General features: G+C 37.4%; 1 protein-coding gene across 1 annotated transcript; it reads right to left on the bottom strand.

Moving 5' to 3' along the window:
* Window positions 1–9,601: 9,601 nt before the first annotated feature.
* Window positions 9,602–13,007, bottom strand: Btf3l7 (basic transcription factor 3 like 7). Its single transcript, XM_039098140.1, has 2 exons — window positions 12,978–13,007; window positions 9,602–10,063 (listed from the first exon to the last, which is right to left on the bottom strand). Exons 1-2 carry the CDS (start codon window positions 13,005–13,007, stop codon window positions 9,602–9,604), a joined length of 492 nt encoding a protein of 163 aa, XP_038954068.1.
* Window positions 13,008–21,587: the final 8,580 nt, after the last annotated feature.

The raw sequence follows: 21,587 nt of genomic DNA, 5'->3' as shown, positions 1-21,587 counted from the left end.
TAAAAAGTTCGATATGTGAAATCTAGAACTGACTTACAATCTTCTGAATCCTAAAGAGTTAAAGAAGCAACTCTACCTTTTCTGTCATCTATACCATACCCTGACTTTTATTTTTAAATTAGATTCAGATTGGTTCTACTTCACATCTACTTGGTGAACAGAGACATACTGCCATGGCGTCCAAATGGGTACCACATGGGAAACGGTTACACATTTCAAGTTTGGCTGCCAGCTTGATGTGGATTGTACTGGACCAATTGTGTGTGTGTGTGTGTGTGTGTGTGTGTGTGTGTGTGTGTGTGTGTGGGCGCACTGACTCTGGGATAATACCTCCCTGAAGGTCTCTCCTTATCAAAGTTGGTCTCTCATTAATCATATTTGATTTTTATTTCAAGCTACCCATCATCTATTGTCTTAGTGAATCAATATAGTTTCACATTTTTATTACTTTTATTTATTTTACCGTCTAGTCATTGCCCCTTTCCCATCCCCCCTCTTAGTTTCTCATCCTATTCCTTCTGTCTGCCTCCAAGAGGATGTCTGTACCTTGTCACCCTGCCAGACCTCCCCATTAAGGGACCTCAAGTCTCTCAAAGTTTAAGTTAGGCACATCTTTTCCCACTGAGGCCAGACCAGGCAGAACTCTGTTGCATATGTATTGGGGGCCTTGGACCAGCTTGCGTATGCTGTCTGGTTGGTGGCTCAGTGTCTGAGAGATCTCAGGGGCTGTGGTTAGTTGAGATTGCCAGTGCTCCAATGGGGTCACTCAACTCCTCATCTTCTTTCAGCCTCTCCCTACTTCAACCACAAGGGTCCCCAACTTCAGTCCAATGGTTGGGTATAAGTATCTGCTTCTGTCTCAGTCAGTAGCTTGTTGGGACTCTCAGAGGACATACTAGGCTCCTGTCTGTAAGCACACCATAGCATCAGTAATACTGTCAAGACTTGGAGCCACCCCTTGAGATGGATCCCAATTTGGGCTGGTCCCTGGACCTCCTTATCCTCAGTCTCTTCTCCACTTTTGTCCCTGCATTTCTCTTAGACAGTAACAATTCTGGGTCAGAGATCTTGACTGTGGGGCAACCCTGTCCCTCCATCTGATGCCCTGTCTTTTTACTGGAGGTGGACTCTATGAATTCCCTCTCCCCACTTTGGGGCATTGCATCTAAGGTTCCTCCCTTTGAGTTCTGAGAGTTTCTCACCTTCCAGGTCTCTTGTAATGTTTAGAGCCCCCTTCCCCCAACTCCCAGATCTCGAGTTTGCCTGTTTCCATTCATTCTGCTTACTCTCAGGGCTTCTCTCCTGTCTCCCCCAATATCTCATCATGTTCCCCAATTTCCATCCCTTTCCCATCTCCCACCCAGATCATTCCCTCCTTCTGCCTCTTATGACTGTTATCTTCTTCCTCCCATGTGGGATTGAAGCATCTTCACTTGGGTCTTTCTGCTTGTTAACCTACTTGAGTTCTGTGGATTATATCCTAGGTATTGTGAATCTTTTGGCTAATATCGATTTATTAATGAGTACATACCATGCATATCATTTTGGGTCTGAGTTTGGTCACTCAGGATATTTTCTAGTTCCATCCATGTGCCTGAAAAACTCATGATGTCCTCGTTCTTAATAGCAGAGTAGTATTTCATTGTGTAAATGAGCCAATTTCCTGTATTCATTCCTGATTGTGAGGCATCTGAATTGTTTCCAGCTTCTGGCTATCACAGAGAAGGTCTCTATGAACATAGTAGAGCACTTGCCTTCATGGTATGGTGGGACATCTTTTGGGTGTATGAGCAAGAGTAGTATAGCTGAGTCTTCAGGTAGATCTATTTGCAATTTTCTGAGAAACCTCCAGACTGATTTTCAGAGTGGTCGTACTAGTTTGCAATCCAACCAACAATGGAGGAGAGTTCTTCTTTCTCCACATCCTTGCCAACATGTACTGACACCTGAATTGTTTATCTTATTGATTCTGCTTGATATAAGATGGAATATCAGGGTCATTATGATTTTCATTTCCCTGAACACTAAAGACTTTGAAAATTTCTCTAAGTGTTTCACAGACATTTGGGATTCCTCTGTTGTATACCTCATTTTTTGATTGGGCTGTTTGTTTTTCTTTTGGAGTTATCTTCTTTCTTTTGAAATTCCCCCTGAAGTCCTTTTATTGTTGAGGATAGTTTTAGCTATTCTGGGTTTTTTGTTATTCCAGATCAATTTGCAAATTGTTCTGTCTAACTCTTTGAAGAATTGGATTGGTATTTTGATGGGGATTGCATTGAATCTGTAGATTGCTTTTGGTAAAATGGCCATTTTTACTATATTAATCCTGCCAATCCATGAGCATGGGAGATCTTTCCATCTTCTGAGGTCTTCTTCAATTTCTTTCTTCAGTGTCTTGAAGTTCTTATTGTACAGATCTTTTACTTGCTTGGTAAAAGTCACACCGAGGTACTTTATATTATTTGGGTCTATTATGAAGGGTGTCGTTTCCCTAATTTCTTTCTCGGCTTGTTTCTCTTTTGTGTAGAGGAAGGCTACTCATTTATTTGAGTTAATTTTATACCCAGCCACTTTGCTGAAGTTGTTTATCAGCTTTAGTAGTTCTCTGGTGGAACTTTTGGGATCACTTAAATATACTATCATATCATCTGCAAATAGTGATGATTTGACTTCTTCTTTTCTGATCTGTATCCCCTTGACCTCCGTTTGTTGTCTGATTGCTCTGGCTAGAACTTCAAGAACTATATTGAATACGTAGGGAGAGAGTGGGCAGCCTTGTCTAGTCCCTGATTTTAGTGGGATTGCTTCAAGTTTCTCTCCATCTAGTTTAATGTTAGCAACTGGTTTGCTGTATATGGCTTTTACTATGTTTAGGTATGGGCCTTGACTTCCTATTCTTTCCAGGACTTTTATCATGAAGGGGTGTTGAATTTTGTCAAATGCTTTCTCAGCATCTAATGAAATGATCATGTGGTTTTGTTCTTTCAGTTTGTTTATATAATGGATCACATTGATGGTTTTCTGTATATTAAACCATCCCTGCATGCCTGGGATGAAGCCTACTTGATCATGGTGGATGATTGTTTTGATGTGCTCTTGGATTCGGTTTGCCAGAATTTTATTGAGTATTTTTGCATCGATATTCATAAGGGAAATTGGTCTGAAGTTCTCTTTCTTTGTTGGGTCTTTGTGTGGTTTAGGTATAAGAGTAATTGTGGCTTCATAGAAGGAATTCGGTAGTGCTCCATCTGTTTCAATTTTGTGGAATAGTTTGGATAATATTGGTATGAGGTCTTCTATGAAGGTCTGATAGAATTCTGCACTAAACCCGTCTGGACCTGGGCTCTTTTTGGTTGGGAGACCTTTAATGACTGCTTCTATTTCCTTAGGAGTTATGGGGTTGTTTACCTGGTTTATCTGTTCCTGATTTAACTTCAGTACCTGGTATCTGTCTAGGAAATTGTCCATTTCCTGCAGATTTTCAAGTTTTGTTGAATATAGGCTTTTATAGTAAGATCTGATGATTTTTTGAATTTCCTCTGAATCTGTAGTTATGTCTCCCTTTTCATTTGTGATTTTGTTAATTTGGACACACTTTCTGTGTCCTCTCATTAGTCTGGCTAAGGGTTTATCTATCTTGTTGATTTTCTCAAAGAACCAACTTTTGGTTCTGTTGATTCTTTCTATGGTCCTTTTTGTTTCTACTTGGTTGATTTCAGCTCTGAGTTTGATTATTTCCTGCCTTCTACTCCTCCTGGGTGTATTTGCTTCTTTTTGTTCTAGAGCTTTTAGGTGTGCTGTCAAGCTGCTGACATATGCTCTTTCCTGTTTCTTTCTGCAGGCACTCAGCGCTATGAGTTTTCCTCTTAGCACAGCTTTCATTGTGTCCCATAAGTTTGGGTATGTTGTACCTTCATTTTTATTAAATTCTAAAATGTTTTTAATTTCTTTCTTTATTTCTTCCTTGACCAGGTTATCATTGAGTAGAGCATTGTTCAATTTCCACGTATATGTGGGCATTCTTCCCTTATTGTTATTGTAGACCAGTTTTAGGCCGTGGTGGTCCGATAGCAAGCATGGGATTATTTCTATCTTTCTGTACCTGTTGAGGCCCGTTTTTTGACCAATTGTATGGTCAATTTTGGAGAAAGTACCATGAGGAGCTGAGAAGAAGGTATAACCTTTTGCTTTAGGATAGAATGTTCTATAAATATCTCTTAAGTCCATTTGGCTCATGACTTCTCTTAATCTGTCTACATCTCTGTTTAATTTCTGTTTCCATGATCTGTCCATTGATGAGAGTGGGATGTTGAAATCTCCTACCATTATTGTGTGAGTTGCAATGTGTGTTTTGAGCTTTAGTAAGGTTTCTTTTACACATGTAGGTGCCCTTGTATTTGGGGCATAGATATTTAGGATTGAGAGTTCATCTTGGTGGATTTTTCCTTTGATGAATATGAAGTGTCCTTCCTTATCTTTTTTGATGAATTTTAGTTGAAAATTGATTTTATTTGATATTAGAATGGCTACTCCAGCTTGCTTCTTCTGACCATTTGCTTGGAAAGTTGTTTTCCAGCCTTTCATTCTTAGGTAGTGTCTGTCTTTGTGTCTGAGGTGTGTTTCCTGTAGGCAGCAGAATGCAGGGTCCTCATTGCGTATCCAGTTTGTTAATCTATGTCTTTTTATTGGGGAGTTGAGGCCATTGATGTTGAGAGATATTAAGGAATAGTGATTATTGCTGCCTGTTATATTCATATTTGGATGTGAGGTTATGTTTGTGTGCTTTTCTTCTCTTTGTTTTGTTGCCAAGACGATTAGTTTCTTGCTTCTTCTAGGGTATAGCTTGCTCCTTATGTTGGGCTTTACCATTTATTATCCTTTGTAGTGCTGGATTTGTAGAAAGATATTGTGTAAATTGGTTTTGTCATGGAATATCTTGTTTCTCCATCTATGTTAATTGAGAGTTTTGCAGGCTACAGTAACCTGGGCTGGCATTTGTGTTCTTTTAGGGTTTGTATGACATCAGTCCAGGATCTTCTGGCCTTCATAGTTTCTGGCGAAATGTCTGGTGTGATTCTGATAGGTCTGCCTTTATATGTTACGTGACCTTTTTCCCTTACTGCTTTTAATATTCTTTCTTTATTTTGTGCGTTTGGTGTTTTGACTATTATGTGACGGGAGGTGTTTCTTTTCTGGTCCAATCTATTTGGAGTTCTGTAGGCTTCTTGTATGCCTGTGGGTATCTCTTTTTTTAGGTTAGGGAAGTTTTCTTCTATGATTTTGTTGAAGATATTTACTGGTCCTTTGAGCTGGGAGTCTTCACTCTCTTCTATACCTATTATCCTTAGGTTTGATCTTCTCATTGAGTCCTGGATTTCCTGTATGTTTTGGACCAGTAGCTTTTTCTGCTTTACATTATCTTTGACAGTTGAGTCAATGGTTTCTATGGAATCTTCTGCTCCTGAGATTCTCTCTTCCATCTCTTGTATTCTGTTGGTGAAGCTTGTATCTACAGCTCCTTGTCTCTTCTTTTGGTTTTCTATATCCAGGGTTGTTTCCATTTGTTATTTTTTGATTGCTTCTATTTCCATTTTTAATTCCTTCAACTGTTTGATTGTGTTTTCCTGGAATTCTTTCAGGGATTTTTGTGTCTCCTCTCTATGGGCTTTTACTTGTTTATTTATGTTTTCCTAATTCTTTCAGGCATTTTTGCGATTCCTCTGTAGGCTTCTACTTGTTTATTAATGTTTTCCTGTGTTTCTCTAAGGGAGTTCTTCATGTCTTTCTTGAAGTCTGGAGTTATCTTCTTGAGTTCATTATATATTTTGGATATTAATCCTCTATCAGATGTGGGGTTAGTTAAGGTTTTTTCACCAATCTGTATGTTTTCAATTTGTCCTATTAACTATGTCCTTTGAAATATAGAAGCTTTTCAGTTTCTTGATGTTCCATTTATCAATTCTTAATTTTAGAGCATGAGACATTCGAGTTCTGTTTAGAAAATTTACCCCTGTGAAAATGAGTTTGAAGTTCTTTCCTAATTTTTCTTCTATTAGATTCAATTTATCTGGGTTTATGTTGAGGTCTTTGATCCACTTGGACTTGAGCTTAGTGCAAAGTGACAAATATGGATCTATTTTCTTTTTCTTCAGAATGCCATTTAGACCAGCACCATTTATTGAAGATGTTTTCTTTTTTCATTGTATTTTGTGACTTCTTTGTCAAAGTGTCCATAGGTATGTGGTTTTATTTCTGTGTTTTCAATTCTATTTCATTGATCAACCTGTCTGTCTCTGTACCAATACCACACAGTTTATATCACTATTCCTCTGTAGTATAGTTTTAGGGCAGGGATGGTGATTCCCCCAGCACTTTGTTTATTGCTAAGAAGCTGTTGACCCCTCTGTTGAATTAGGGAAAAACTGGAGGAAGCTGAGGAGGGGGGTGACCCTGTAGGAGGACCAGCAGTCTCAATTAACCTGGAACCCCTGAGATCTCTTAGACATTGGATGATTAACTGGGCAGCATACACCAGCTGAGGGAGGCCCCCAACACATATATAGGAGAGAACTCCTGAGTCTGGGTTCTGTCAGAGATGCACCTAACCCTCAAGAGACTGGAGGATCCAGGAAATTTAGAGGTTTGGTGGAGTGGGTACATTCTCATGGAGACACAGTAGATGGGGGGAGGGGGAAAGCGCAGCAGGGAGTTATGGGATATGAAACATTTGGAGAGAGGACTGGGACGGGAATAAAATCTGGAGTATAAAGATAAATAAAAATTAAATGTAAAATAAAATAAAATCAATCTAGAAACTACAAAAAAGAATTGTTTTCCATCCAGAGACTGCCCCACCTGGGGATCCATTCCATATGCACTCACCAAACCCAGAGTATATTGCAGTTGCCAAGAAATGCATGCCAACAGGCGCCTGATATAGCTGTCTTTCTGAGAGGCTCTGTCAGAGCCTGAAAAAATACAGAGGCAGATTCTTGTGGCCAATCTTTGGACTGAGAACAGGTCCCCTATGGAGGAATTAGAGAAAGGACTGAAGAAGCTGAAAGGGCTTGCAACCCCACACGAAGAATAACAATATCAACCAACTAGTCCCCCTGCCCCCTGCAGAGCTCCCAGGGACTAAACCAGCAACCAAATAGTACACATGGAGTAACTCATGGCTCCAGCCACATATGTAGCAGAGGGTGGCATTGTCAGGTATCAATGGAGAAAAGGCCCTTGGTCCAGTGAAAGCTCAATGACCAGTGTAGGGGAATGCTAGTGTGGGGAGGCAAGAAGGGGTGGGTGGGTGGGAGGTGGAGCACCCTCATAGAAGCGGATGGAGGGGGGATGGGAGAGGGGGGCTCCAGAGGGGAAGCAAGGAAAGGGGATAACATTTGAAATGCAAATACATAAAAAATCCAATAAAATTTCTCTGTCAAAAATACATATGTATATAATATATGTGAATATAAAAACTTTAGTATAATTTTTAAACTTTCAATTATAGAATAAAGGTACAGGATCCTAAAAAAAGTATTGTGCTAAGAAGGACTTTAAAAAAATAATGGTTGTGGCAGCATGCTAACACTGCATATCTTTCTTTTTTTAATTTCTTTTTTTATTGGATTTTTTAATTTATATTTCAAATGTTATTCCTTTTCCCAGTTTCCCAGACATATGCCCTCTATCTCATCCCTCTCCTCTTCTTCTATAAGGGTATTCCCTTCCCAGCCCTCTGACATTTTCCTACACTGGGGGTGGGAGGTCCGACCTTGGCAGAACCAAGGGCTTCTCCTTCCATTGGTCCCCAACAAGGCCATCTTCTGCTACATATGCAGCTAGAACAGCAAACCATTGAACTGAGAATGGGACCCTCTCCCCCCCCACCCCAGCCCCTGTTGGAGGAATTAGAAAAAGGATTGAAAGAGCTGAAGGGGCTTACAACCCCATAAGAATAACAATGCCAACCAACCAGAGCTCACCCAGGGACTAAACCACTATCCAAACACTGGATATCTTTTTTTCCTCTTTCGTACTGTTATTTTATTACTGTTACTTATTTTGTTACGTCCATAGTAAAACATTAACAGGAAAGAAATCAATAAATTTATGAAATAAATTGAAAATCTTTGGATGAAAAGAAACACAAGAGATTTGCCTTCACGTCTACAGATCTGTCAATAGCTGTTGGCCTTGCATCTTCAGTATCGAGGAAAGATATCTAGCTTGAAACAAATGTTGGCATGCTGAAGGTTAAGCTGCAGTTAGTGTGGTCATGGGCCAGAAACAACAGATGCTTTAAACCTTATCCTAAAATATTGGCTATAATAAATGCTGACATGTCAAAATAAATGCTCTTTTTATCCGAACCACAAGAGGAAAACCTGAGTGAATGAATATAACTTACCTCCACGTTCTCTGACAGAAGGTAAGCAAATAATACTGTCTTACCACTGTATCGGGCATGCTGAGGCATGCAGGAGGGTGTTAAGAGCAGCTGTAATCAATTAGATCTACTCAGAGGTAAGTTCAAGGCCGAGAATAGGAAAGTACCTGAAGAAATTCTCCATGGTCAGTAACATTTCAGAGAATGCCTATTTATGCTAGGAGATAATATGGCCTACATGTTCTTTTCATTCAAAAGGACATTCCCAGGTTCAATCTTGTTGAAAAAGAGGCACCCCTGCACCTGATATCAAGAACTAGCAAACAGGAGAAGCTGAGTATAAAGTTTTTAGCAGGCACATGCTAGCTATTCCAATTTGAACTCTACCAACCATAACTGTGAAGGGAAATAAAACATTGAAGATGTTCCTCGAGGTGAGGAACAAAAAGGGGAATTAGGCACTCTCTATATGGAGAATTTCTATCTCAAGATAGGCAGAAGAGAAGAGTAATATCAAAGGCTGACCAGTCCATTTAAAGACCAATATGCGGGAAGGCAAGGCACAAGGAAGAAAGCTGAAGAAAGGACATTTTATGGGTCTTATTAGGAAGTGGGTCTAAGGTAGCCACACCAAAGGTACTCAACTTGTGATTCTGGCAGCAATCTAGTGGCAAAATATTTTAGGACATTTTCAAACCAGAGAAGTGTATAAAAATATTGAAGTTAATTCAACAAATTAACACCAAACTTCTAACAGAAGGAATCTCCTCGACTCTGAAATCAGAGACACTCACTTTTCATCAATTATACGCAGCATTTGTTAGAGGAAAAAAAAGTAACAAATGTAAAGATTTGCTTTCTTTCTATTGGGGAAGGGATAGGATAGCTATAACTGTTATCCAATCTGCTGTCCACTGTGTACACACATACCCACACACATACATATACATACACACCGAAAGTCCCCCCCAAAACAAAAACCACCCTCCAACTGTACCCATACTTCATATTTTGACCAAAACAATCCATCCTGGGAAGAAGTACAAAATGCAAAATCCAATGACCGAGAAATGCCGAGCAAACAGCATCGTTAATATACAAAATATTTATATTACAGAACTAATAACAGGCGATGTTCTCCATGTCTGGAAACTTTGGAACAACAGAGCCGATTGTTAAATCTAGTCCAGGCCAGCTACCAGAACTCAAAGGATTTTAGTTAGCTTCATTTGTCGATGCTTCATCAAAATTTTCTACAAGATCTGGAACGCCATTATCTTCTTCATCGATGTCTTCTGGTTTGGGTGCTTTCCTATCCAATACTTGTCGTGGGAACTGTTCAGCTAACTTTCCAAGGCTCGTTAAGCTGTCAGCACCAAGCTGACTTAGTATTTCAACAAGCATTTCTGTGATTGGTTTGCCTTCTGCATGACCAGTAATTGCAAAGGTGTTAGCGGAGAGGGAAGCTTGGACTTTGGGATTGTTGAAATGAATAACAGTTCCATCGTCTTTAACCATGTTCACCTCTTCAATACCAGCTATATTGTTCACAGCCAGTTTCTTTAGGGAACTCTGAAGCTTTTTGTCATCAGCTGTAGCTGTCCTGTGCACCACCTTCTTCTTCCTGCGAGCTGTCCCCTTGTGCCCTATCCAGACCTGAGCTTGAAGCTTGGCTAACTTGATGATTCATGCTGTTGGTAAATCTACAGCGGGGAGGGTCCTCCAACACCAGCACACGGCAAGAGCCAATACTGGGTATCTTAATAGACAATGAACTGTGAAAGGGCATTGCAAGTGCTTCCTGAAATAAATGCCAAAAATAAAAATTATTATTAAAAAAGAATTGTTTTTATTAGTCTCAGTTTTTTGCTTTTCAGCCTAACTTGAGAATTTCTCTTTCACCACCTTTGAAGAATTGTGTTGGGTTTTATTAGATATTTGTTCAATCTGTAGATTGCTTTTGATAGGATGGCCAAGTTTACTATGTTAATTCTACCAATCTATGAGCATGGGAAATGTCTCCATTTTCTGAGATCTTTTTCAATTTCTTTCTTGACAAACTTGAAATTTTTGTCATGCAGATCTTCACTTATTTGGTTAGTTACCTCAAGATATTTTATATTATTTGTGGCTATTGTGAAGGGTGTTATGTTCCTAATTTCTTTCTCAACTTGTTTATCATTTGTATAAAAGAGGACTACTAATTTATTTGAGTTAGTTTTATAACCAATCACTTTGCTGAAGCTGTTTATCAACTATAAATGTTCTCTGGTAGAATTTTTGGGAATCACTTATGTATACTATCTATCATCTGGAAAGGGTGACACCTTTACTTCTTCTTTGCCAATTTGTATCCCCTTGATAGTACTTGGAGTACTATATTGAATAACTATAGAGAGAGTGGGCATCCTTGTCCCTAATTTTAGTGTGATGGCTTCAAGTATCTCTCCATTCTATTTGATATTGGCTGTTGGTTTGCAGCAAATTGCTTTTATTATCTTTAGATATGGGCCTTGAATTCCTGATCTTTCCAATATGTTTAACATGAAGAGGTTTTGTATTTTGTCGTATGCTTTTTCAGCACCAAAGGAGATGATTGTGTGTTTTTCTCCTTTGAGTTTCTTTATATTGTGGATTACATTAAAGGATTTTCATAATTGAACCAACCTAATCATAAAAACCAGAAGCTGATTCTCTGAGAAAATCAACAAGATAGATAAACCCACAGCTAAACTAAGGGCCCAGAGGCAGTTTCCAAATTAACAAAATCAGAAATGAAAAGGGAGAGATAACAACAGAAACAAAGGAAATTAAAAAAAATCATCAGATCCTACTACAAAAGCCTATACTCAACAAAAGTGGAAAATCTAGAAGAAATAGATGATTTTCTAGAAAGATAAAATATACCAAATTTAAATCAAGCGCAGGTAAACTATCTAAACAGACCCATAGTCCCTACAGAAATAGAAGTCATTCAAAGCCTCCCAATCAAAACAGCCCAGGGCCAGATGGCTTTAGTGCAGAATTCTACCAAACCTTCAAAGAAGACCTAATACCAATATTCCTCAAACTATTCCATAAAATAGAAACAGAAGAAACACTACCTAATTCATTCTATGAAGCTACAATTACTCTGATACTCAAACCACATAAGTACCCAACCAAAAAGAGAACTTCAAATCAATTTTGCTTATGAATATCTATGCAAACATACTCAATAAATTTCTTGTAAATTGAATACAAGAATGCATCAAAACCATCATTTACCATTATTATTTCATCTTTGAAAATTTTTTCCTGTAAGATTTGTCTGTTAATTAATTAATTAATTAATTAAATGTATGTAGGTACCCTATTACTCTCTTCAGACCCACCAGAAGAGGGCATCAGGTTACATTACAGACAGCTGTGAGTAACTATGTGCTCGCTGGGATTTGAACTCAGGACCTCTGGAAGAGCAGTAAGTGCTCTTAAGCTGAGCCATCTCTCCAGCCTGCCTCCTGTTTTTTGAGATTTATTTAAAAATCATTTGTTTGTACGTCATTTTACTCTAATGTAGTATGCATTTGAATGTGAGATGTATGTCTTTTAGACAACATAAAGATCTTATTTCTGAGTTCACTCTCCTAGACTATTTTCCCGTAGAGGATTTGAGTCCATTAGCATTAATCATTATTTTTAGGAGTGCATTTTAATTCTTGTCAAATTGTTTATTTTAGAGTGTTTGTTTTCCTTGCCCCACTTTGTATAATGGTGATCCTAATCTCATATTTTTTCTTCTATAGTTTCAAAGAGATGAGTATCCATCTCTTCAGGATGAAGGGTTACATTTATTTCTCTCTGCAGGGATGGTTTGGGGGTCATAAAGGTATTTAACCTGTTTAACATTCTCCTACATGGTAAGAAGAAAAGGGCTAAAATGGTTGGGTAAAGTGGGATAATTTGGAATCTGTGGTTCTTCAGACCTCAAAGTGTGCTGCTCGACATTCTGTATCTCTAATATTTCATGGAGAAATCACGTATTATTCTGACTACTCCACTTTGATATTTAACTTGACCATTTTTGACAACTTTCAGTACATTTTATTTATTCTGTATATTTTGTGTTTTAATATATAGTCTGAGAATTTCCTTTAGTGTTCTGTCTAATTGGGATTCTGTATGCTTTTTATTTCTGGATGAGTGCCTCTTCACCTAAATATGTAAAAATTCGTCCTGTGAGTTTACTGACTTTGGTCTAGAAATCCCCTTCTTCTCTTATGCTCAAAATTCATAAATTTAGTATCACTTTGAAGTCCAAATTTCCTGCATATTTAAGTTGTTAGCTATGCTTAATTTATCATATATGTGGTTGCATCATTTAATTCCTTCATCCCCTCTTCAAGCCCTAATATTCTGTCTTCTAAATGAACATTCTCTTGGTGAAGTTTTCCACTGTGACTTTTGTTAGATTTATTAGCTTTCAATAATCTTTAAATGATTTTCGTTCCTACAGCCCTACTATTTCTGCTTCTGTATTGAGTTCAGTGTCCTAAGAATTTCGATCAATTTTTGGTGATTTTTTAGACTTTATCAAAACTTGGTGCCTGACCTTCTCAAGTTTTTCCATGTGTTTATTCATGTATTCTTTTATTATTTGATCTCAGTGAACATTTAAAATTATTCTTTTTATGTAATATCCAACAATGGGGAGATAGAAACTAAAGAAAGCATTTCCAGTAGATAGATATGGTTCCCAGTGGAGGGATGGGACACCTGCCCATCTCAAAATTGTTAACCCAGAATTTTACCTATCTAAAGGAAATGCAGGGACAAAAATGGAACAGAGACTGGAGGAAGAGCCATCCAGAGACAGCCCCACCATGTGATTCATTCCATCAGACTACACTAAACCCCAACATTATTGCTGATTCCAAGATGTGCTTGTAGACAGAAGCCTGATATGACTGTCCTCTAAGTGGCTCTATAAGCATCTGACTAAGACAGATTTAGATACAGCCAACTATTGCCTGAAGCCAATCAAAGAGTTAGAGGAAGGGCTGAAGGAACTAAAGGGGATTGCAAGATCATAGGAAGAACAAGATTATCAACTAACCAGACCCCTCAGAGCTCCCAGGGACTAAATCACCAACCAACATGGCTCCTGCTACATATGTAGCAGAGGATTGCCTTACACTGCATCAGTTGGAGGGGTAGCACTTGGTTTTGTGGAGGTTTGATGCCCAAGAGAAGGGAGATGCTAGAGGGGTGAGGCAGGAGTGGTTTGAAGGGTGTGAGAGAACCCTCTTAGAGGCAAAGTGTAGGGGGATGGGGTGGGAGTTCACCGAGGGGAGACTGGAAAGGAGCAATAACATTTAATGTGTAAACAAATAAAATAATTAATAAAAATTAAAAATAAAGTAAAATAAAATTATTCTTTTTAATTTCATCTTCAATTTTATTCACATCATTTGTGTCTGGGAAACATTACTCTGGGACTGACAAATTTGTAGTGAGATATATTGTCTCAAGTGTTTGTATTTTGTTTTGTGTTTGTTTTTAGATCTCTGGGACAGTGTGTTGACATGAGATAATAATATGGATAACATCTACGTGCACTAGTCCCATGGAGTCAATAAATTACAATGTCTCTTTCCAGGACCAGCTCTGGAGATCAGGTAGTTGAAGAGGTCTCCATGTCAAGGTAGGCAGAGCTGAGGTTTTACTGCATCCTTTTTCAGGTTCAAACATAGGCTGTATGCTTAGAGAACTTGCCAACTCACAGGGTTTATAAGAACATGTTAAGAATATTAAGTATAATCTTGGAACTATTAATGTAGACTGTTAACATGATTGGATTGAGATACCTGGGGACTATATCATATACTTTTCGACTTGGCAATGAACACTTTTCTGAATGGTGTTATGTAAAGAAATTTCTGATCTAATCAAAGCCCTGCTCACTGATGAATTTATAGTTTGAAGAGACTTTTGGAAGGTGATAGAGAAACTGAAGGTAAGATGAAAATGAAGGATTGGGTTCCAGGGGCATGCTTTTGGAGTGTATAACTTGACACTAGTATTGTCCTGTTGACTGAATAACTGACTAGCATATGGTTTTCCTTATGTAAGATATATGTAAATGTCACTTTTATTTGCAAGATGTAGTTGTCAGCCCAACTTTTCTAGTTCTTTCTAAACACTGGCTGGATGATTTAACTCAACTCTTCTGGTCAAACTCTTCTCTAACATGACTGATTCAAACTGGAATCTCTCTGCTTCTGACTGAATTGCTCTCAAGCTGACTCTGTCAATCTGTTCTAATCTTCTGGCTCCTTCTCATTCTCCAGCTTATTTTGTGTTCACCTATAATTTGTTCCTGTAAAACTGTCCCAATAAAACTGTTTTTTTTCTCCCCCACCACCCCTGCTATCCCTCTCAATGTCTATCACTTTTTAATATGGGTTCTTCCTCTACAGATTGCCTTACTTTTATTGTTTGGGATTAAAGATGTCTACTAAGGGCTTGTCTACATTTCTGCTAAAGAGATTAAACCTATGCATCTTATTTTTATTCCAGTTGGGCCATTCAGGCCTAGAAGGTATTTGGATGTGATACCTTGCCAGAGAGCCATGTTGCTGGACTAAAATTACTATAAAGATACATATGCATGAATGGCAATTAAAGAAAAATAGCCTAATAAAATTTAAAACTTGCAGGCATCAGAATAAAACATTTAGAAAATTAAGAATCAAATATAAAGTATTCTTTGGATAAGTATAAGCCTTCACCTTGGTATTAGTAGTGATTACACAGATCAGTACACTTGCCAAAATGTATGAAGTGAGATACTTATGTTTTCAAATGTTAACCATTAATCAGTAAAGTACTAAAGATACAAAATCAATTTAAATATCTGCACTACCACAAAATATATAGCAAAACAAAGCCTCTCATGCTTATTAAAATATAGCTGTTATAGCAATATGTAATATATATTTGATTATATATATACATACATACATACATACATACATACATACATACATACATACTTTGGATATTGTGGAATAAATTATATAGTCATTTACTCAGGCTATTCCATCATAACATTTCAAAAAACTGTTTTAACATGTAAAGTGTATTTAAGCTCAGACATCCTATTTTTAACTGTGATATGATACATGGTCTAATTAGAAAAATGAAAATTCAGATGGTGTAAACAAAGAGCAATGAAGTGAGAGGAATTTTATTACATGTTTACAAAGTAGTAATTACTTTGAGGCACAACAATATTATAAACTCATAGGCTCCCCAAAATTAGAGCAATACTTCAAGAAGTACATTTGAGTACATTAAATCTATTAAAAGCCAAAATACAAGTCAAATTGGTATAAAGAAAACATGTTTTCAAGATAAAAGGTTGAATGGTTTACTAACCAGTTGAACAAATACACAGGTTACTTGCAAGATTATATTTGTATAAACTTTAAATGTGAGATTAAATGTAAAAAAATCAATTACTAGTACATCTCTTGGTGAAATAATCTATAATTTCAGTATTAAAAACACCTTGTCAAGTATGACTTAGCAAATATATGGAATTAATACTGATAAACTTAATTACCTCAATTTAAGTTGTATAGATGAAAGACAAAAATATTAATTAAACAATATGAGACAAAATTTAAATATAAGACAAAGATAAAGCATTAAGGAACATTCCTATTAAAGGACCAGCACAGCGAAAATTTCAAAGTAGTAGAAAACAGTTAAATAAATTATTTAATTAAGCTTAAATCAGCTACAATATTTTCAGTTGAACCTAGTTATACTAAGCCCTAAAATAAACACAGAAAATTAGTCAATAATCCTTTTGTTGAAAATTAACAAACTTTGCAAATATCTATTTTACTTAATAAGACATAATAAAGTTCAAAGATTGATAATACACTATGTTTTTAAAATTGGATATTTTTATTTACATTTCAAATGTTATTTACTTTCCCTGTTTCCTGGGCACAAGCCCCCAATCCCCCCTCTCTCTTCTTCTATAAGGGTGTTTCCCCTACACAACCAATTCGATTCCTACCTCCCCCTGCCCCAACATTCCCCTGCACTCAGGGTCCTGCCTTGGCAGGACCAAGGGCTTCTCCTCCCATTTGTGCCGAACAAGGACATCCTCTGCTACATATGCAGCTGGAGCCATGGGTCTGTTCATGTGTATTCTTTGGATGGTGGTTTAGTCCCAGAGAGCTCTGGTTGGTTGGTATTATTGTTCTTATGGGGTTGCAAGACACTTCAGCTCCTTCAATCTGCTCTCTAATTCCTCCAATGTAGACCTTGTTCTCACTTCAGTGGTTTGCTGTGAGCATCTGCCTCTGTACTTGTCATGCTCTGGCAGAGTCTCTCAGGAGACAACTGTGTCAGGCTCCTGTCACTTCTTAGCTTCATAGATATTATCTAGTTTGAATATATATATATACATATATATATACATACATACATACATACATACATACATACATACATACATATCCTCTATACCCGGGTTGGGCAGGCCCTGAATGGCTGTATGGCTGTTTCTCAGTCTCTGCTCCAAACTTTGTCTCCATATCTCCTCCTATGAATATTTGTGTTCCCCTTTTAAGAAGGACTGAAGCATCCTCACTTTGGTCATCCTTCATCTTGAGCTGATGATACTTTTTATGTTGCCAGGTGGCAACAGAATTTCAGTGTCAGCAAAGCTCTTTGTCTTTGAGATTACCACATATAAGAAGATAGAAAGCCATTGAATGCTCTTCTACTGACAGAAGAAATATTGTGAAAATGGCCATACTACCAAAAGTTATGAATATATACGTACAATTCAATATCTATCAAAATTATGATGTCCTATTTTATAGGTTATATAAAAAGAAACAATAGAAGACATCATATGGAACCTCTCAAGAACACAAATTTCTTAAGTAATTCTAATAGTAAGAACGATGCTTAAGGACATTACTGGATGAGGACATTACATGGCAATATTTGACCTCAAATTACAGTATAGAGACAAAGAGATAGGCTAGTACTGTCATAAAATAGCCATATACACCAACGGGCTAGAAGAGAGGATGTAGAAATAAAATGGCCAAGATATGTTCACGGAACTTTTGACAAAATGAAGTAAAACTATACTTTGCATAAAAGATGTCACTGCAAAACTGAATATTTACCTGTATAAGATTGAAATTAGAATCATATCTTTTACTTTGCACAAGAATCAATTCAAAGTGGACTGAAACCCCAATTAAAAACTTTACTTAAACTTCTAGAAGAAAACTAAGGGACAACTTTCAAGATACTAGCTTAGCCAAGATGTTTTCTTAATAGAAAATAACCCCAGAAGTCAGCACATGAAAATAAAAGTTTCTGCACAGCAAAGGAAACAATGAACAGAGAACACAGACAGGCCACAGAATGGGAGAAAATCTTTACTTACTATGCTCCAGCAAGGGGTTAATATCTGGAATCTACAAATAATTGCATAGAATAAAATGAAGAAAGTAAAGTAGTCAACAAATGGCAAATGAAAGGAATACTCAGTTGTTAGAAAGAAAGAAATTAAAAAGAAAGAACCGAAAAGAAAGATAAACGGCATATAACATGTTCAATAAGATTAGCCAAGAAAGACAAATATCACGTTTTGTCTCATCCAAGACTCTAAATGTTCAGATGTGAGTCTATAAGCTTCTATGTTAGGTTCTGCTGTAAGGCTGTATTTTTATTTTTTACCTGAGCTTGTTACTAGGATCTCTCCATAATGCAAGGTGATGAGTCTCATTTGTCCCAAAGCTGTTTTTGGTCAGTATTCTATCCCAGCAATGGAAAAGCAAACCAGATTAGACACTGGTACCTGGGAGTGGGATCATGCTATGACAGATCTGGCTCTGCTGTCTTTGAGAGTATTGTGGAAGTTTGGAACTTTGAGCTGTAACAGCCATTGAGTAACCTTAGCCTTATAATGACTAGCTTATTTAGTTGGTCGTTCTTTGGAAGCTTGGAAGACAAGGCAGAGAACAAAGCAGATGGTTGAGGCTTGGCTTGTGAACTTTCGAAGGGAAGCAAAGATCATCAGGCCTTTTCATGTGATGTAGCGCATTGAGAATTGGTGGTTTCTAATCAGCTGGGGCTGATCAGCTTCAATTAACTGGAGGTGAGCCCTACCACCACCACTGAAGTTAAAACTTTACTTTATTGGGCTATTTGGCTAGGGTTAGCTGTGTCTGAGAAATCAGCCATGATTAATGAGAGGTCACCACAGAGGCAAAATTATCTGGGAATAATTTGGTCAGAGTCAGCACAAAGAAGCTGTGCTTCAGAGAGGGCCAAATCTGCATCTAAAGCAGCCAGCAGAATTTAGTATTTTTAAGAGTCGCCAAAATGGTGCTAGTTTTGGTGGCAGGAAAACAGCTGTATTGAAGTAGTCATGGAGCACAGCTAAAGCTTGGCGGCCAGACAACAGCAGTGAAGGTGCTGCCTCAGGTGGATCAAAGACACGGCTATTGAAGATGCTGAAACCACTGGCTAGCCAACCATCATCAGAGCGGATATGGAATGAAGTTGGCCTGACCTATCAAAACAGACTGTGTACACAACAGATGCCAGAGATAAAGGGGTAGGACTGCCCAAGGCCTTTAGAAACCAGAAGATCGTGCATTGTTCTAAGACATGGGACACTGGGTACTTACTCTGTTGCACTTTCGTTTATCTTCACCCAATTGTAACTGTGGCCTTGCTCTTCCTCTTTGGAATAAAATTTTTTAAAAAAACATTGTACTTTTGGATTTTGCAGGATTTCACTATTAATAGGCTTTAATCTTTTAAAGATATATTGAACTTTTAAAGTATTGGGATTTTTTGAGTGTGGGCTTTCTAAAAGTTATGAGATATTAGGAATAAACAAGAAAGGAAAGGTTATGGTTTAATAGTATTGTTTGTGTGTGTGTGTGTGTGTGTGTGTGTGTGCGTGTGTGTGTGTGTGTGTGTGTGTGTGTGTGTGTGTGTGTGTGTGAATCAAGTTGAAAGAGTCAATTGTGCTGGTTTCTGTCCAGTTGGCAAAGCTAGAATCAGTAAAGAGTAAAACTGTTGTATTAGATTGGCCTGTACATTAATGTGAAAGACATTTTCTTGATTAATAACTGGTATGGAATGACATAGTCCTCTGTGAGTGGTTTCTTTACTGGAAAGTAATCCCGGATGTCAAGCCAGGGGAATGTGCCAATAACCACCACTTTCTCTGAGTTCTGTTTCAGTTCTTGTCACCAGGTCAATGTTCTGCTTTACCAACCATTTATACTTCATTGAATGATGGACTATGATTGGGACAAATAAACCCTTTTCTCCATGAGCGGTGTCTGATATCTATTACATAGATATAACACATACCTTTTCTACACACTGCAGTGCTGCAGTGAGAGGTGTATGCGGCCAGTAATGGATTTTACATAGATGTCGAACAAACTCAGGTCTTCATGTTGTTTTAGCAAGGACCCTTCTCTACTGGGACATCTCACTACCTCTCCCCAACTCTCTCTTAAACCCGTGCTTTCATGTATTTTCAGACCTGTTCTTGGGAAATTTTAGCTTTGTTTACTGACATTTTTACTTGTTCCTGTACCCAAGTCGAGAATTCCATTACTAACTAACAGTAGTTTTTGAAAATAACTCAGAGTATTCTAGCACATGGCCTTGATCTGCTGCTTTTTGTGTTCTTTCCTGGTGGCTTCTGTGAGGATACTTCGAGATACTGCTGTCACAAAAACATCTTGAGCATAAGTCTACTTACACTTTGAAGTTGTTAGAATACTTAAAAATGAGAGCTTGGCCTCTTACATATAAAAATAACCCAAAGGATCTCACCATAAGTTAATAGACTGAGCATGGCAACTTCCACTTTCTGACTGCTACTGAGTGTCAGTATTCCAGCCTACTACCTCAGATTCTCATCCCAGCCCCCAGATCAGGTAGCACAAAGCTTTCAATCCCAAGCTAGGCAATGCCTGTGCACTTACTTTGAGAAAGGAACTGCAACCATCAACGACCTTTAGAATTAAAGTATTGATGAGTCCTTTGAGGAATTTGAGGCAGAATAGAGAAACAGTGGCAATTAAGAACATTGAAAGGAAAAGGAGCTCCTCACCACTAATACACGAAAATCAACAATATCACAAAAGCATCTGAGCAACTAAACACAAGCCCTGTGACCCATGGAAGCTAAGGATTCTGTTGACATTTTTGGTCTGTGTTTTTGTCTTATAAGTCTACAAATATGGAAAGTACATGTGCTATTTTAAATCTTAGTTACAAAAGAAATTGTACCTTATTTAAAAAATGAGAATTCCAAACTTTTAAATGTATCTTTTGAAATCCTTTGAAGAATATCATTTGAGAGCTGTCCTGTTGTTATTCCATTATTTTTCAGATGCTTAAAGGTAGTTCTTTCTTTTGAGAAGCTTATACTCTAGGGTGGACTATATAACATCATTTTGCTTTGCTTATTTTCCTTATTCTCAATATCAATACTTTTACATTAAGAGTTTTCTTAATGAATTATAACTTTGCTCCAGACAAACAGAAGATAAAAACCACAACAAACAAAACACACCACACTCCTCCTCCCTGAACTCTACTAATTGTTGCCAGAGATTTATCAATAGATTTACAGACTTTTAACCTCTTGCCATTCTTTCTCACTTTTAGATTTAAAGTCTCCCATTTTACATGGTCTGGGAATACGGGATACTGAAAAAGCGGGTAATGTTTGATTCATCTTAAAAAAATATAAAGACTTGGATGTGTTAATGGTTAATAAAGGAGAAAAAATTAAAAGGGAATCAAGAAGATATCTAATGGTTCTAAATGTTAATTAAGTATAAGAGTGGTGAATATATATAATAAAAAGTTAATCCAGGGCTGGAATATAGAAGTAAAGAAAAGTGATAGCCAGAAAAGGAAACATCAATGGAATTCAAGTGATAAAATAAAAATCATTAGATAAGTCTTGAAGAGAAAAGGAAAATATATGAAAAGAAAAGAAATGTTAATAATATCCAAAGGGGGTTTCAAAGAAATAAATAGGGATTATGTATATACTAATTAATGAGAGGATAATGAAACCCACAAAGACTTTGAAATGCCTGTGATATTGACCTGCTTTCTAAAATCATCTTTTAAT

Source organism: Rattus norvegicus, chromosome 1 (genome assembly GCF_036323735.1).
Source record: "Rattus norvegicus strain BN/NHsdMcwi chromosome 1, GRCr8, whole genome shotgun sequence".
NCBI lineage: Eukaryota > Metazoa > Chordata > Mammalia > Rodentia > Muridae > Rattus > Rattus norvegicus.
This window is presented reverse-complemented; position numbering and strand designations above follow the sequence as displayed.